Source organism: Arachis ipaensis, chromosome B6 (assembly GCF_059453495.1).
Source record: "Arachis ipaensis isolate K30076 ecotype BB chromosome B6, ASM5945349v1, whole genome shotgun sequence".
In the NCBI taxonomy this organism is placed as follows: domain Eukaryota; kingdom Viridiplantae; phylum Streptophyta; class Magnoliopsida; order Fabales; family Fabaceae; genus Arachis; species Arachis ipaensis.
This window is the reverse complement of record NC_142441.1, coordinates 2,361,773-2,378,130: the sequence shown is the minus strand read 5'-3', so window position 1 is coordinate 2,378,130 and position 16,358 is coordinate 2,361,773. Positions and strand designations below refer to the sequence as shown.

At 36.4% G+C, this 16,358-nt stretch overlaps 3 protein-coding genes across 4 annotated transcripts; 1 reads left to right on the top strand and 2 right to left on the bottom strand.

Moving 5' to 3' along the window:
* Positions 1-1,791: 1,791 nt before the first annotated feature.
* LOC148554411 (uncharacterized) lies at positions 1,792-3,561 on the bottom strand. The gene is made up of 3 exons (XM_088489803.1): positions 3,496-3,561; positions 2,320-3,417; positions 1,792-2,184 (listed from the first exon to the last, which is right to left on the bottom strand). Exons 1-3 carry the CDS (start codon positions 3,559-3,561, stop codon positions 1,792-1,794), a joined length of 1,557 nt encoding a protein of 518 aa, XP_088345929.1.
* Positions 3,562-11,262: 7,701 nt separating this feature from the next.
* On the top strand, positions 11,263-14,029 carry LOC107645171 (uncharacterized). 2 transcript variants are annotated; one of them, XM_016349139.3, is made up of 5 exons: positions 11,263-11,433; positions 12,041-12,577; positions 12,664-12,747; positions 12,840-12,890; positions 13,519-14,029. In XM_016349139.3, the coding sequence occupies exons 1-5, from the start codon at positions 11,374-11,376 to the stop codon at positions 13,690-13,692; spliced, it is 906 nt and encodes a 301-aa protein (XP_016204625.1). In that variant the 5' UTR covers positions 11,263-11,373; the 3' UTR covers positions 13,693-14,029. The 2 variants fall into 2 exon arrangements, with proteins under 2 accessions (XP_016204625.1, XP_016204624.1); XM_016349138.3 differs by having other exon boundaries at positions 12,029-12,577.
* Positions 14,030-14,213: 184 nt separating this feature from the next.
* LOC107645170 (GRIP/coiled-coil protein) lies at positions 14,214-15,841 on the bottom strand. The gene is made up of 5 exons (XM_016349136.3): positions 15,607-15,841; positions 15,412-15,522; positions 15,051-15,269; positions 14,792-14,956; positions 14,214-14,690 (listed from the first exon to the last, which is right to left on the bottom strand). Exons 1-5 carry the CDS (start codon positions 15,769-15,771, stop codon positions 14,385-14,387), a joined length of 966 nt encoding a protein of 321 aa, XP_016204622.1. The 5' UTR covers positions 15,772-15,841; the 3' UTR covers positions 14,214-14,384.
* Between the last annotated feature and the right edge of the window lie 517 nt (positions 15,842-16,358).

Genomic DNA, 16,358 nt, shown 5'->3' with positions numbered 1-16,358 from the left:
GGATAGGCAATGTCTGGTCGGGTGACAGTCAAGTAGACGAGACCTCCAACTAACTATCGATAGAGAGTCGGATTATCCAAAACTGTGCCATCCATAGGGGTAAATCAAACATTAGGCTCAATAGGAGTAGACTCAGTGCGACTATCTGTAATCCCAACTCGAGCAAGAAGATCTGAAGCATACTTAGCCTGAGAGAGATAGATGCCATCATCTGTTGAGATGACTTCGAGACCAAGAAAATAGCTGAGGGAACCAAGATCTTTCATCTCAAAGGTACGGTGAAGTGAGACCTTGAGATCAGAGATACCATCAACATTATCTCCAGTAATGATCATGTCATCAACATACAAAAGTAGAAGAACAACTCCACGTTTGCTTTTACGAATAAAAATGGCATTCTCATGAGGACTAGAAGTAAAACCAAGATTGCGTATGGTAGTGCTGAACTTGTCAAACCATTCACGAGGAGATTGCTTAAGTCCATAAAGTGCCTTGCGAAGGAGACAAACCTTACTAGATGGACAAGGATATCCCGGAGGTGGTTTCATATAGACTTTCTTTTTCAAATCTCCATTAAGAAATGCATTCTTCACATCCATCTGATTGAGAGACCATTTTTTAACCGCGGCAATGGCAAAGAGAGCTCTAACTGATGTAAGGCGAGCGACAGGAGCAAAACTCTCTTCATAATCAATACCATACTCTTGCGTACAACCTTGAGCAACCAAGCGTGCCTTATAACGGTCAATAGAGCCATCAGAGCGCGTCTTGATCTTGTATACCTATCTACTGCCCACAACTTCCTGATCAGAAGGAGGATCAACCAAATTCCAAGTGTGTACTTTTTCAAGTGCCTGTATTTCTTCCTGCATTGCTTGTTGTCAATTTGGATTTGTGGAGGCTTCTCTGAATGACTTAGGTTCATGTTGATGAAGAATAATAGAAAAGCAATGATAATCAAGAAGATGAGGAGGTGGATTCCTTACCCGAGAAGAACGAGTGGGAGGAGGAGGCATGACGGTAGGAGCGAGATCGCCGTCTGGACTGGAATCATCGGGAGATGGAGAAGGCGGAGGAGCAGGAGCCTCAAGGGGTGGACTTGGGGTAGACCTTGTAGTATCATCACTAGGAAAGAGATCAACATTTGGGTTAGTAAAAAACGGTGACGGAGTAGAAGGAATGGACTCAAAAGAGGAAAAACTAGAGAACATGTGATGCTCCCAGAAGACAACATGATGTGATATACAAATACGGCGAGAGATAGGATCCCAACAACGATAACCCTTATGTTCAGAAGCATAACCAAGAAAGCAACACATAGCGAGCCCGAGGTTCAAGCTTATTGTGTTCATAAGGCTGAAGAAGGACAAAACAGACACAACAAAAAATATGGAGAGAACTGTAATCGGGAGAAGTACGATAAAGATGCTCAAATGGAGTAGTGTTACCAAGAACAGAAGAAGCGAGTCTATTGATAGCATGAACAGCAGTGAGAACAGCTTCACCCCAAGCACGCTCAGGACAGGAAGATGAAATAAGCATCGCACGAACAGAGTCAAGAATATGACGGTGTTTACGCTCAGCTCTGCCATTTTGTTGAGAGGTACCAGGACAAGAAAACTCGGACAAAGTACCCTGTTCAGTGAAAAAATTTAAAAGTTTGGAGTCACGATATTCCATAGCATTGTCACGTCTGAAAATTTTAATGACCTTTGAAAACTGAGTTCGAACCATAGTGGCAAAGTTAATATAAATCTGAGGCAACTCACAACGATTATTCATCAAATAGACTCAAGTAAAACGTGAATAATCATCAATAAAGACGACAAAATATCGAGCCCCTCCCATAGAAGCGGTGGGAGCGGGGCCCCAAACATCAAAATGAATAAGATCAGAAGGAGAGCATGCAATAGAGGAATTATTATTAAAGGATAAGGCAGGTTGTTTTGCAGTGCGACAAGAAATGCAATCTAAAGACTCATTTTGAACTTGACCTAAAACACCCGTAGATATAAGAGGACGCAATTTTCCTAAGGAGCTATGGGCAAGACGACGGTGCCACAAGTGAAGAGTAGATGGAGAGGAAGCAGCACAGAGATTTGTAGAGGGAACATGAAGGTTTTCGAGCTCAAATAAGCATCCAACCTTACATCCAGTCCCGATGATCTTTCCCGTCTGACGATCCTGCACACGACAACCAGAAATAGAAAAAATGACATCAAAACCGAGTTCAACAAGTTGACCGATAGAGATAAGATTAAAATTCAATTTTGGAATAAAATAAGCATCAGAAAGATGAATATTGGACTATGAAATAACCCCATGATGTGTTGCATGCAAGAGGGAACCGTTAGCAGTGTTGACAGAAGGTGCATTTGTAGTGGGAGACGACAACGAAAAAAGATGACACAAAGGAGACATATGATTGAAACAACCAGAATCAAAATACCATTTAGAATTACCTGGAGGGGTGGAAAGAGTAGCGGGGGTATTACCAGAAAAAGAGAGAAGTTGCTTAAGAAGGGTTTCAATATCTGATGGAGAGACAGAAGGTGTGTTGAGAGATGTGGAAGAGGTGGACTCAGTAGCAGTAGCAGTAGTAGAGGCAGGCACATGCGGAGAGTTGTTGGGACGAGGTTGATACTTGTTCTGATTTGAGCGTGGTGGTCGAGTATGACAGGTAGCAATCAAGTGACCCGAGAGCTTACAATAATGGCAGAACAGTTTCGGGCAGTTGGAGCCAATGTGGCCTTTTTGTTTGCACTTACGACATTCAATAGAAGGACAGTCGGAGAAGGAATGCCCAGACCGATTACAGTTGCGACAGATTTTATCCTTTCTGTCGGTGGCAGCAAAGACAGTTTTGCTTTTAGAACGAAGCAATCCCAATCGCGTTTTTTCGGACTTAAGACGAGGAAGAGCATCTTCAAGACTAGGCAAGGGATTCTGATGAAGAAGAGAAGCCCTAACCGGCTCATAGTCATCAGTAAGTGCCATCAGAAATTGGATGAGACGTGTCCAGTTCCGATAATCCTCATATGCCTTAGCATCAGTGGGATCTTTAAGAACAGGCTCACAGGAGGTCAACTGATCCCAAATAATCTCCATTTGAGCAAGAAAACCAAAAATTGCTTGGCCACGTTCTTGCTTAAGGCTATAAAGTTCCTTAAGCAGTTGGTACTGATGAGAGAGATTAGAAATAGTGTAACGTTTTGCCAAATAATCCCATACCTCTTTAGCAGTTTTAAAACGCCCAAACTGTAAATGAATGCCAGGAGTAGAAGTGTTGCGAAACCAAGTGATAATCTGATGATTTTTACTATCCCAATCTTCTAATTTCTCTGCATAGTCCTTCTCCTTCTCAGCATCCTCATTGGATTTGGAGACACCATCTTTGGATTTGTCAGTCACAGTTGGCTTAACAGGACAGGCAATATCACCAGTCACATATCGCCATAATTTTCACCCTTTAAGAAATCCTCGCATAGCTTCAACCCAATGTGCATAGTTGGAGCCATTAAGGATAACAGGGATAGGCTGAAAGACATTCGATTTTTTCATAGTAATAGAAGAAATAGCAAAAGAAAAAAGAAAATTGCAAATTCGGGGGCAGAAAACGAGAAAACGAGACGCAGAATCGGAAAGAGCTCACAAAAAAAACCTTAGGAGGGTCCCGCTTGTCCGCCACGTCAGCGAGACGATGACACGTGGCGGCACTGGAGATGAGCGAGAGAGACATGCTGGCAGTGAGGTGGAGCGCGGGTCAACCGCGGGTCGGGCCGGGTCGCGCGCGGGTCAACCAAGGATGGCTTCGTTTCGACACGTGGCAGCACCAGGAGCGTTGAATCTGCACCAAGATCAACGGCTGCTGAAAACTGGAGGGCGAGGAAGGCTGGCATCGCGACACCTGGGAGCGCGAGGAACGTCCGATCGGCGCCGAGATCTAACGGCTGCTGAAGCTTCTGGAAGGAGAAACAATAGAGGTGGGCAGCAAGATTCCGGCGGCGCGTGAGGGCACGTCCGGTAGCGGCTGGCGGCGATCTCAGCGGCGTTGGAAAGCTGACGAAGAGAAGAACACGATGATGTCAGAGGTGACGAACTAAAGCGTCGAAAACAGATCAAAAAACGATAGAAAAGAGGCACGGTCAGAGGAGAAAAAACAAGAAGGCTATGAACAAAAATTCATTGAAAAAAAAAACTTTAGGCTCTTGATACCATGTTAGAAACAAGAGATTGAGAGAGTAATCTGAAAAGTGTATTGTTGAGTATAATCAAAGGTACAATATACAAGGGGTATTTATAAGTACTAAATGAATCAAAATAATAAATGCATAAAATCCTACAATTAATATACAGATATACTATATAAATATAGACGGTACTAATTAATCTAAATTGATTCTAACTATTCTCTAACAAAACTAATCCAAACTAACACATAATATATTCCCTTACCCTCAATTACATATCCAAGATATTATGCAAAAGCATTATAAATGTAATACCTTTATGTTATATATTTCTTATTAATTAATTTTTAATCTATCGATGTAAAACTTCATCTCTCCTACTTGATATTTTAGGCATATAAATATCTAGAGAAGTTAAGTTTCATGATGCACACAAATTAAACGTGCAATGCAATTTATAAATAAACTTTGGTCCTGAAATATCTAGAGTCCATTCCACTATTTACTCTACACGTTTTTTTTCCTTCTTTGCTTAATGATCAATAATAGATTGCTATAGGGAGTGAAACCAGCAGGTTCAAAAAACCTATTTGTGTCTTGTTACTCAACAACGTACTCTTGAGCAACATTAATATATATCATGCAGTTAAAAAAAATGAAAAAGAATTAATAATAATACATGTGTATGTATCATGGAGTTAGGAAAAAATTGTCCACTTGCACCCACATGGAGACTTAGACATAGACCATGCTTTACACACTTCAGTTCTTGTACTAAGTAGCTTATATATATACACTATTTAGCATAAAAGACGCGTGCTACATTTTTATAGAAATTTTCATACATAAAAGAAAATTCTTTCCTAGTTTCTAAAATGGGATATTTACTTTGAACAAATACATTTTTTGTTGGAGAGGGTCTGCAAAATATACATCACGTGTATGCTTTTTTTTTTTTTTTCCTCTTTGTTCATAATTGCATGCTTCTTCTTTTTTATGTGCACGCTTGACTGCTTCTATATGCAAGTAATAGAAATCTGGCTGAAAAGAAATAAAATTTTAATTGAAACCTTCTGAAAAGCATTGATAGTTTTAAAAAATAATAAATCATGGAGAGATTGAAAAATTTAGTCTTTAAAATTTTAATCGATTTTATTTTATTTTTTGAATGATTTTCAAATCACAAATATTAATGGAGTATTGATATAGAGAGTCAGATACTATACAATAGAATCTAATACAGTACTGATTTTAATGTTTAAATAATCTAAAAATAATACCATATTACTTGTTTTAGGAAGAAAAATTTCAATTAACATTACTTATGATGTTATTTTTAAAATATTTAAATGCTAAAATCTAAAACAGCATCGTTTTACAAAATTAAACGTGATATCCGATTGTTTATATCAGTATTTTATTAACGTTTGTTAGTAAAAAATTACATCAAAAACTTAGTCACGCTTGCATTAAGTACAAGTCGATAGATGAATATGGCATGTCCCATGCATTGTGCTGCAAAGAACATCCTAAGTTACCAATTAGGCACCATGCTGATATTTTCGTTTCTTAATAAAGTAATATTATATATTGATTTGGTCAGACGTGTTGATCTCCTATGCATCCCCATATTTACAGTTAATATATATACATAGACACACGCGGTCGTGTCGTGGTGATAATTAGTTAACTGATCAAACGGATGGTTAATTAATTAATTATACTCATTAAGTTAATGGTTGATTAATGGATCGGAATTAGTTTGTTGCTTTTTTAAAGTTAAGTATGTGGAAGTTTACTAGTTACTTGCACCTCAACTCTTTACTTTCCTAAAATTATATATATCAAAAAGTTAAGTTAATATCATGGTTCTGAAAACCGGACCGGACTGGCCGGTTCAACCGGAATAACCGAGAACCGATTACCTAGTTGGTTTGGGTAACGTAAAAAACCGTCTGGCAAAAAATCGGTGGAAAAACCAGTCGAACTAGTGGTTAACCGGCGAACCGGAAGAACTATCCGGTTTTTTGGCGGTTTAGTAGTTTGTAACTTCAATGCCAAACGACGTCGTTTTGGCTTAAAAAAAAAAAAGAAGAAGAAGAAAAGGCAAATGCGAAACCTAACCCACTATGCCACTAACCCTAATTTGACTGAGCTCCCCTTTCTTCCCCTTTTCCCTAACCTAATCTGCGCCAGCCTCCATTCACCCACCAAGGCCACCATTGCCACCGACAACCATCGACAGCAGCCGCGACCACCACCGGCCGAGCCCGCCTCCTTATTCGCCTCCCACAACCATCGACAGCAGCTGCGACCACCACCTGCCGAGCCCGCCTCCTCATTCGCCTCCCACAACCATCGACAGCAGCCGCGACCACCACCGGCCGAGCCCGCCTCCTCGTCGCCGAACGTCACCTAGCCAGCCTCCTCATTCGCCACCCACAACCATCCATAGCAGCCGCGACCACCACCGACCGAGCCCGCGTCCTTCTGAATTCGGTAAGACTCTGTTCTATGCTCCTTCTTGATTTTGGATTTTGATTTTCTGAGGTTCTGTGAGCTCGCCTGTTCTATGTTGCCTTCTTGATTTATGATTTTGATTTTCATCATTGCTGTTTTTGATTTTGAATATGTTTTGCTGCTTCTGTTTGTTGCTTCATGATGAATATTTTTTGCTGCTTCTGAATATGCTTGCTGTTTCATTATATTCATGATTTTCTGAATCATTGTTGTTTTTTATTTTGAATATGTTTTGCTGCTTCTGTTTGTTGCTTCATGATGAATATTTTTTGCTGCTTCTGAATATGCTTGCTGTTTCATTATATTCATGGTTTTCTGAATCATTGTTGTTTTTGATTTTGAATATGTTTTGCTGCTTCTGTTTGTTGCTTCATGATGAATATTTTTTGCTGCTTCTGAATATGCTTGCTGTTTCATTATATTCATGGTTTTCTGAATCATTGCTGTTTTTGATTTTGAATATGTTTTGCTGCTTCTGTTTGTTGCTTCATGATGAATATTTTTTGCTGCTTCTGAATATGCTTGCTGTTTCATTATATTCATGGTTTTCTGAGTCATTGCTGTTTTTGATTTTGAATATGTTTTGCTGCTTCTGTTTGTTGCTTCATGATGAATATTTTTTGCTGCTTCTGAATATACTTGCTGTTTCATTATATTCATGGTTTTCTGAAGATGTTTTCTGGTCTTTGATTTTCTGATTTTCTGATTGATTTTCTGATTTTCTGGTCTTTGAATTTTACAAAAGACTGTTGTTTTTCAAAGGTGATTCTTGAAAGTGACAATATAGAAGTAATGGGTACCCTCAAACAGAAAATGTGTTTTAATTCTTGTTTTGGAACTTTTATTACTGATGTCATTTCACTTGTTAGAAATTTTAGATTTGTGGAATTTAGTCGTGTTAAGAGGGAAGGGAATAGAGTAGCTCATGAATTAGCAACCTTAGCTCTTACCACTCCAAATTGCATGTGGATGGAAGATGCCCCAAGCCATGTTCAGAACTTGGCTATGTTAGATGTCTTTCCTTTATCCTGAATGAAATTTCCTCTGTTTCAAAAAATGTATGGAAGAATACTATATGTATATGCTGCATATTTATGCTTAGGTGCTGACTCTACATAGCTTTCTTCTTGCAGTTTTGCTCTTTATTATGTGAAATTTTAAATTTTATTAAGTTAGAAATTATTAAATTTATATATTTATAATAATTTATTATTTAAAATTATTTTTAAATTTTTAATATTTTATTTAATATTTAATTAAACCGGTTGAATCCCGGTTGAACTCCGGTCGAACCAGTGAACCATTGAACCAGTGATTTCACCGGTTCTTTGACCGGTCCGGTTCTCGCAACCTTGGTTAATATAAATAATTATATATTTACGAGAAAATCGAGGAAGGCAACACTTTTTTTTTAAAATTTAGCCTTTTTTTTTTTACCAAAGATAGGAGACTCGAACCCGCAACCTCTTAATTGAGTATGGGGAGATTATGCCATTTGAGTTATTACTCATTGGCCAAAATTTGGAAATATAGGAGACTCGAACCCGCAACCTCTTAATTGAGTATGGGGAGTCTATGCCATTTGAGCTATTACTCATTGGCAAATTTAGCTTACTTAACTAGTAAAAAAAAATTAATTTTATATTATTAGATGTAATTTTACACTATTAAAAATACTAATAATAACTAATTAATAACTACAATAAATTACAAAATCTGATGACCTTCTATAACACTCTTCTTTATTTATTATGTCTAGTAATATAATTTGTTTTTATTTATATGAATTTTTACGTAAATGTTTTTCAATGAAAAAATTTAATATTATATTATAAAATTCTTTTATCCAAAAGATTTATATATATAAGAGAAAATATATAAATAATTATATATATTATTGATATCTCTTCGATTCTTTATGTATTAATTATTATTAAACTTCTTAATATGTGACCATAATGAAATAATTAGAGAAGATATTGAGTAATTTCTCTACCAATTTACCATAGGCATGCTTGAAATAAAGAACAATTAGATTTCAAAATCATAGACTATTATATACCTATAACTAGTGGTCACTCATCATCAACCTTAGTACCATGATGACGATGAAGAAAATAGCGCAATCTTTTTTTTTTCTTTCTAAAGATATACATTTCGGCGTCGAACCTTAATTAAAATGGATTAGTGGAGTGACACGTGTGAGATGTGTTGGTCCCCCTTAACGTTGTAGTAATTATACAAATTTTCATGAGACAAGGAATGACGTAAAAACCAATTATACGATACCAAGCTAAGTTTTGAGACAAACAAAAATGAATTGTGTGAAGGAATCTTATTCCAATAAAAGAGACTTATGTGTATAAATGATGAAACCGGTGAAGCCAATAGGAGAGGGGGCCTAGCACTCCTTCCTAGTTTTGTTACATCATATACACTCACATATATAGTCCTTATTATTAGTAGCTATAATAATATATATCTATATGTTATGCACCTAACACAAGAAATTAAAATTGGGAAAGGAATATGAGAAGGAAAAGGATAAGAATATATGCGCCATTCAAGAACATGCACACTTCCTTTGAAATTAAAGGCCGTGTCAATGCCCTAATCATATCCACTATAATGCGTTTGGAGAGCGGATCATTTCCAGTAAAAAAAAATTAGATGGTGTGCAGTATTTAATCTAATTATTTATTTTTTTTTATTTATTTTTGGTCCCACTTATAGAATCAAAAGTGAGACATCACACTAAATTCTGTCAAGTATTAAAAAAATTGGAAAGAATCTATTTCTAATGCGTTTGCCCAATATTCCACCCTTTGCATTCATTTGTGGTTCTTCTAAATTGGCCAATCAATGCTAACCTGTGCAAACAAATGCTTGAAAAGACATTTATATATATATAAAAAAAGTTAAGATGTTGATATATATTATATTAAATTATTTAATAATTTTTAGATATTATCTGATTTTTATATAAAAACATTTTTATACGAATAGTTGTTAAATTTTTTTCGGATTTTAGTAAAAGTGGTTTATTCAATTATTATTTAACAAGGCACACTAATATAAATGTGTGCCTTCGTTTTCTTAATTTGTTGAGTTTTGACTTGATTAAGCCAGTGCTAGTGTGCTACAAAAACCTTTCTTAAAGCTTCTTAATTAAGCCAGGGCAATAGGGCATGGTGTTCATGTTCACTACCCTCTTCTTCTCTTTGTTTTTGGATCATTACACAAACACAATCCACACTTCAATGCCCTTGGTTTGGGCTTAATGGGCCTTATACACAAGCTTTTTGGGCTAGACCATCACATATAGTAAAATATTAAAATTAATATCTCTAACCAAGTTGGGTTGGTCTAGTGGTTAGCTCACTAGTCCGCTTAAGCAAGTGTCGGGGGTTCGAATCCCGCCTTGTGCATGCAGCAACCCATTGGCCAGCGGCAAACCCTTAAATGGAGCTCAGTACCGCGACGGATTAGTCCTTGACCTGCCGGGTCAGGGGATACCGTGGGAAACCAAAAAAAAAATAAAATTAATATCTCTCAACCAAGTAGTTTTTTTTTTTACCAGAGATAAGAGACTCGAACCCGTAACCTCTTAAATTGAGTATGAGGAGACTATGCCATTTGAGTTATAATTCATTGGCCTCTCAACCAAGTAGTTGACCTACTGATTACTTTACTAATCTATTTAAATAAAGGATAAAGTATATTTTTTGTCCCTAAAGTTTGACAAAATTTTTAAAAATACTCCTAAATTTTATTTTGTTTCAATTTTATTCCAGAAGTTTTCAATTTGCATCAAATATACCCCTGACGGATAATTTTTCAAAAAATTTAAGACCAATTCAACAACAATTTCACAAAAACAACCATCAACACAAGCAAATCAAGCATAATTTTCATGCATTATTGTTAAATTAGTCTTAATTTTTTTGAAAATTTAGCCGTCGAAGATATATTTGATGCAAATCGAAAATTTTTGGGACAAAATTGAAACAAAATAAAACTTAGAGGTATTTTAAAAATTTTTGCCAAACTTCAAAGATAAAAAGGATACTTTGCCTTTAAATAAATATAGTTATAAAATACCAAATTAGAATTTGTATTAGGAAAATTTGTGCAATCTTCAACTCTACTTAATTTCTATTGGTAACAAGTTGTTTTTATTTATTTATTTTTGTTTAGGTTTTATATGGACTAAGTTTTTATCCGATTTTATTTTAACTCAAAAGTAATAAAATTTCGACAGGCCTAAAATTGGATAAAAATCTCAAAATATATCGGATCAATATTTATAATCAAATTTAAACTAAAATTAAACTCAATTTTACTCCATTCATGATATCTTTATTTTTAGAACACATTTTAGTTAAATTGTAAAAAAAAAAAAAAGTCAATGAATAGATCAAATGGTCAAATACCCAAGGCAATACCCACACGTGTCGTGAGGCTAGACGCTATGAATCAGCAACGATGCCATGCGCCTCGATTTTGCCATTTTGAGTTTTAAACCCAAAGAAAGGTTTTTGCCCCTTAAAATCCAATACACTGCTCGTTACTGTGTCTCATAAATTTCATTTCTTTTTCGGTTTTACTTACTTGTTCATTCCCTCGTTGTTCTTCTGTTTCCGTGACACTTCACCGAAGAAAAATGGGGCGAAAACCCAGTGCTTCCAAGAACTCTTCCATCGACAAGGTTCCCATTGCCATGGTACCCTCCAATCTTATGCTTTATTTTTCTGCTTTTGTCTTTTCTTCTTGTTATTTATTATTGTTATTATTTTAGTTTATTTTATGATTTTTTTTGGTGTAGTTCAGTAGTTTCCGTTTGCATGTACAACTTCTTGTCATCATTAGTTTGTTAATTTCTTTGTGATCATGGGAAGGTTCTTCTTTTTCCACCTCATTGTGTTGTCTGCACGTAACTTAGGGTTTCGATTTGGTTAGGGTTTATCGCCTTAGAAAGCGATAGTGAGCAAAGGAGGAATTTTTAGGACGAGGATTGAAAATGTGAGACCTTTCAGTTTGGGTTTTCATGCTTTCTTAGTTTGTTGTCCCCACTTCATACGTCACTGTGCAGTTTGACTGAGAAAAGTTCGCTTTTTTACCCCTTTTTCGTGCCATTAGGCGGTTTCACAAGCTTGTGGGAAACATGTCTAAACGTGTATATAGTATAGTAATGCAAAATATACTTTTTTTTTCTTTAATCCATGTTACTAACAACTATGGAATTCTATGATCAAATTAAGTGAGCTAATTGATCTTCATGTTGAGACATTTTACTCTTATTACTGACGTACCTTTAGTTCTCTTTGAAGCATGGAAACCCTTCTCTGGAGAGGGTGGTACCACAACCTTTCACTGGGAACATTACATCACCAGGGCCAGTAGACCCCCAGCTTGTAAACTCAAACTGCATGCGATCTCCACTGAGGGGTCCGAATCCCCCGGTGGATGAAGTTGTAATGCATAATGCAAGAACCCCGGTGCAACAGCAAGTGAACCAACCTTGGCTGCAAAAGAACACTATTTCATATACTAAGAAAAAATCTAAATCCCATAGTTCATATGTGAGGCGTTCTGAGCGCATTAAAAGTGCAGTTGTTCATACTGATAAAAAAATTCGTGGAATTCAATATATTGAAGATGGAGATAGTGAAAAAGATGAACCAGATGCTCAAATGGAACAAGTATTGTCTGAGCTAGGGCCACAAGTACAACCAGAACCAGAACCTGAGCATGAGCCCGAGCCTGAGCCCGAGCCTGCTGCAGAAAATTCATACTTGAAGAGTTTGGATGAAAAAGTTGAAAGTATCTTGCGGAGAATAGAAGCTCTTGAAAATTTAAAATTCAAGGTATTCTTAAATGCTGAACTTGGGCATGTATTACATTTTTCATGCACCTGTTTGTTATCTCTCTAGCTTATATACTAAACATGCAGGTTGATGGAAATGCTGGCCCATATGAAGCTCCATCTGCTACAACTAATGATTATCTGAGCTTGTATATTGAATCACAGAAGAAGGTCTATACTTAATTATTCTTAATGCAACCACTAAGATCCCCCATTTGGTTTTGGACTGATTTTTCTGTTCTTGTTATACATAATATACACAGGTTGAATCTTTGACTGCAAAGTTGGAAAATGCTCTTGGAAAAGTTGAAGTGGTATGATGTAACATTGCTCTGCTACATTATCATTTTAGTCCAGTTGTATCTTTAGTGTTTTTACTACAGAATGCATTATTATCCTAATCTCTTTGCTTGTAGAATCTTCTTCCCTATCTGTACAGCGCGACACATTTCAGTTCTTACTGTTGCTGGTTATTTAACCTCGTTTATGAAGAATGTACTGTTTTGAAGACCTGTCTTCTTTATGAGCATTTATCAAAAACTCTTATGTCACATAAAGGCACGAAAGCTTTAAAGGAATGCTTGTTTCCTTTTTTACTAAGCTTCTAGTTTAGGTTTGAGGAACATTACCTGAGATGGATGAAACAGTTTTCAAAAGAATTGTTCTTGTGATTGCTTCGTCTTGCTAACCCCACCTAAGGAAAAAGGAAAATGCATTATGAGTTTTGTTCTTGTTCTTGGGATTACTTCCTGCAATGCTTAGCTCTTAATGATGGTCCTCTTCTGTCATTAGTTTCTGAACATTTGGTACCAAGAGTATCAATCATCATAGAAGTTACAATAAAATTCTTAAAACTATTTTTCACCTATTTAATAGAACTTGTAGTTATGTTGAATGTTGATGTGCCTCTGATGTATAATGTTGGAATCTATGTTTTTGTAGTATGAGAAAGAGAACCAGGTTTTGACTGATGTTTTGGATAAGATGAAGGATGCCATTAATGCTTCTATGGTTTCAAATCTGTCAAAAGCTACTGAAGCGGCTGTGAATGCATCATCCCAAGCAATCCGCACTGCATGTTCAGCTAAAAGAAAGAGAGATGCTCAAGAAACTTGAAGGGACCTCACAATTATTCCTAGTGCAGCAGTACATTTGCTTGTACATCCTATAACCCTAGAAATAGACTAGCGTTTTAACCTGGAAATTATTGTCAAGTACTGCTTGAATTTCTATTGCCTAGTTTGATATGACTGTAATGTGTCTACTGTCCTTCCAGCTTTTATGAACAACTTCTGGGGTAATATACTAATATCTCCCGTTTTGAGGCTTATAACTCCCACAAGTTGTATTAACAAAATTGCAAAGTGCTTGTTGAATCTAGAGAAACAGATCATATTACAATCATCAGTTCATGTTAACATGCACCATCAATTTAAGAGAGTGAGATTTGCAAGAGGTTTTGGCATTGTGGAATTGGAGTTTATGTCTGTGGGCGTTTTAGAGTTTAGACATTTATGGTTGATTCTTGCATTCCCACGCTTTTGATATTAGTGTGTGCTTGTTCAGCATATGCAACAAGGTTTGAATATGAAACAGAAGGAAAGGGCCCATAGCTTAGCCCCAATATTCTCCGGTTAAAAATAATGATAATAATTTTTATTTATGTTGAAAACTGGAAATACAGGAATATTTGCAACAAAAGGTGGTGGGGTAGAAAAGTATTATTAAGAGGATAAAATAAATATTTATATTGGTTCAACAGTAAATCTTGGTTCCAAAATTTTCCTTCAGTGCTTAAAAGTTTTGGTCTACACTTCATCGTAGAACTCATCAAGTTTAGTAGAGAACTGAAAGGGATCATCACTTTTGGGTGTTGTTGGTTCTCTGCTTTTGTCATCATCATCACTTCTTGTCTCTTCAGCAATTGCTGGTGGTGATGAGAAGTCCAGGCACATTCCCTGAATAACATTCTCATATGATTCCGAAATGTCTTGAGAAGCTAGTTGGTGGTACTCCACAAGCTGGTGTAGGCACTGATTCTCCCTCACAAGGTTTGCATTCTCATTTGCAAGCCTTGACTTCTCTGCAAGTAGTGCTTCCAGCTGAAGCCTCACCTGTCAAAAAGGACACATTCTCCACAATATTAGTTTTGCTTTATGCATGTTCTTACAAATTATTATGAACATATATGTTATTACATGGATTAATTACTTACAAGATCATCTTCTTCTGGCCTTACACCTTTTGCGAATCCGTCTCGCAATCTCCTGTTCTCCTCTTCAAGCAGAACACATCTTTCTTGCATGAAGCTTAGATCTGACTTGATAGACTTCAACTCTCTTGCAAGTGAAGCTGCTTTGGTTGCCATTGACAGTGCAATCTGCACAGGGACAAATGAATAGTTATTATTAGCTTGGAACTAATTTGTTAAACCAACTTTAATTTAGATAAATTAGTGACAGAAAAATACCAACATTTTTGGCCCTCTTAATCATCCTATCTTTCAGTTGTTTTCCATCGCCAGCATTTTCTTCTGAGACATCATTGTGATCAAATTTCCTTTTTGTTCCTTGCTTTGACTCATCTATCTCTTTCTCTTCCTCCCCTGAACTCTCTTCTTTATTCCTTACTTTGTCAAACTTGCTATGGAATATATCAGTTAAGGTTGGTGGGTTTGCCAATTCTTTAGCACCCTGTTGAAAATTCAAACAGCTGGAAGCTTAAATATGAGTTGGTTCTTCAATTCAACACATAAAAGTTGTGATTTTTAAACACTGAATTCTTGTGAAAATACTATATCCGAGGAAAATTAACAGATAAGATAAGATAAAATACCTGCAAGGCATTGTCCAAATTGTTAGACAACTGAGAGAGAGTGTGGGCAACTGAGTCAAACCCTCTCATTAGTAACATGGAATCTTCCTTCATCCTCTTGGCTCCTTCATTCTAAATTAAGAATCAAAAACTAAGAAAAACAAAAGATACCCAATAACATTAACAACTGGAATCAAATCAAATCCAAATTCTAACCATAAGGGTTTGTTCCTCTTCCTCAGCCTTTGAGAATTTCCGGCGAGAATCGCCGCCGAGGAGTGTGTCAATCCTGCTCTGGAGAGTGCTCCAGAAGCGTTTATCAGATGAAGGGCTAAACACTGGTGAAGGAGAAGGCGAAGGTGTGTCCAAGGAGGTAGCCATTGTTGAAGAATGAGGAAAGTGAAGTGAAAGAAAGAATGGAACTGAGATAAGTGAAGTTAAGGAAAAGTTAACGGCTAGTTTTCAAAAGTGGTGGGTAGAAATTTAAACAATGGATGAGTTTGGCAACGTTCAGAAAATGTGATTTTCTTTACTTTTCTTTGTTTTTGGGCCAACTGAACCAGGCCTTATATTTGTTTTGTCATTATTGGGCCTTATTGTTTTATTGGGCCTCATTGAAAATATGCTTTTGGACTTACGGCGTTATGCTCAAGCTGGAAGATCCCCCATGACCAAAAACTAAAGGCAGAAGATCCTTGGAAAAAACAAAGGTGAAAATTTAGGTGAAGTTGATTTCATGTGAAGTTGATATTTGAGAGTTGTTAGATGAAAATTTAGTCAAATCAGTCAAATCATCTAACAACTCTCAGATATTAACTTTACGTAAAGTTGACTGCACCTTAGTTTCCACCAAAAATAAAATATCTCTTGAAAATCTTATAATTTATTAAAAATACTTCTTAACTTCTTATTAGATTTATACGTGTGAAAGAAAAATCAAGAGAATTCATCAAGATGAACCGTAAAAA

What these genes read in the sequence shown, in the direction of transcription:
- LOC148554411 (XM_088489803.1), bottom strand. Translation starts at nt 3,561, where the DNA reads ATGAAAAAATCGAATGTCTTTCAGCCTATCCCTGTTATCCTTAATGGC. An exon ending in GCTCCAACTATGCACATTGG is followed by an intron (nt 3,418 to 3,495) that starts GTTGAAGCTATG and finishes TGTCCTGTTAAG; the next exon opens with CCAACTGTGACTGACAAATC. An exon ending in TGCATGCAACACATCATGGG is followed by an intron (nt 2,185 to 2,319) that starts GTTATTTCATAG and finishes TGTCGTGTGCAG; the next exon opens with GATCGTCAGACGGGAAAGAT.
- LOC107645171 (XM_016349138.3), top strand. Translation starts at nt 11,374, where the DNA reads ATGGGGCGAAAACCCAGTGCTTCCAAGAACTCTTCCATCGACAAGGTT. An exon ending in TTGAAAATTTAAAATTCAAG is followed by an intron (nt 12,578 to 12,663) that starts GTATTCTTAAAT and finishes CTAAACATGCAG; the next exon opens with GTTGATGGAAATGCTGGCCC. An exon ending in ATATTGAATCACAGAAGAAG is followed by an intron (nt 12,748 to 12,839) that starts GTCTATACTTAA and finishes TAATATACACAG; the next exon opens with GTTGAATCTTTGACTGCAAA.
- LOC107645170 (XM_016349136.3), bottom strand. Translation starts at nt 15,771, where the DNA reads ATGGCTACCTCCTTGGACACACCTTCGCCTTCTCCTTCACCAGTGTTT. An exon ending in ATTTGGACAATGCCTTGCAG is followed by an intron (nt 15,270 to 15,411) that starts GTATTTTATCTT and finishes AATTTTCAACAG; the next exon opens with GGTGCTAAAGAATTGGCAAA. An exon ending in GGCCAGAAGAAGATGATCTT is followed by an intron (nt 14,691 to 14,791) that starts GTAAGTAATTAA and finishes CCTTTTTGACAG; the next exon opens with GTGAGGCTTCAGCTGGAAGC.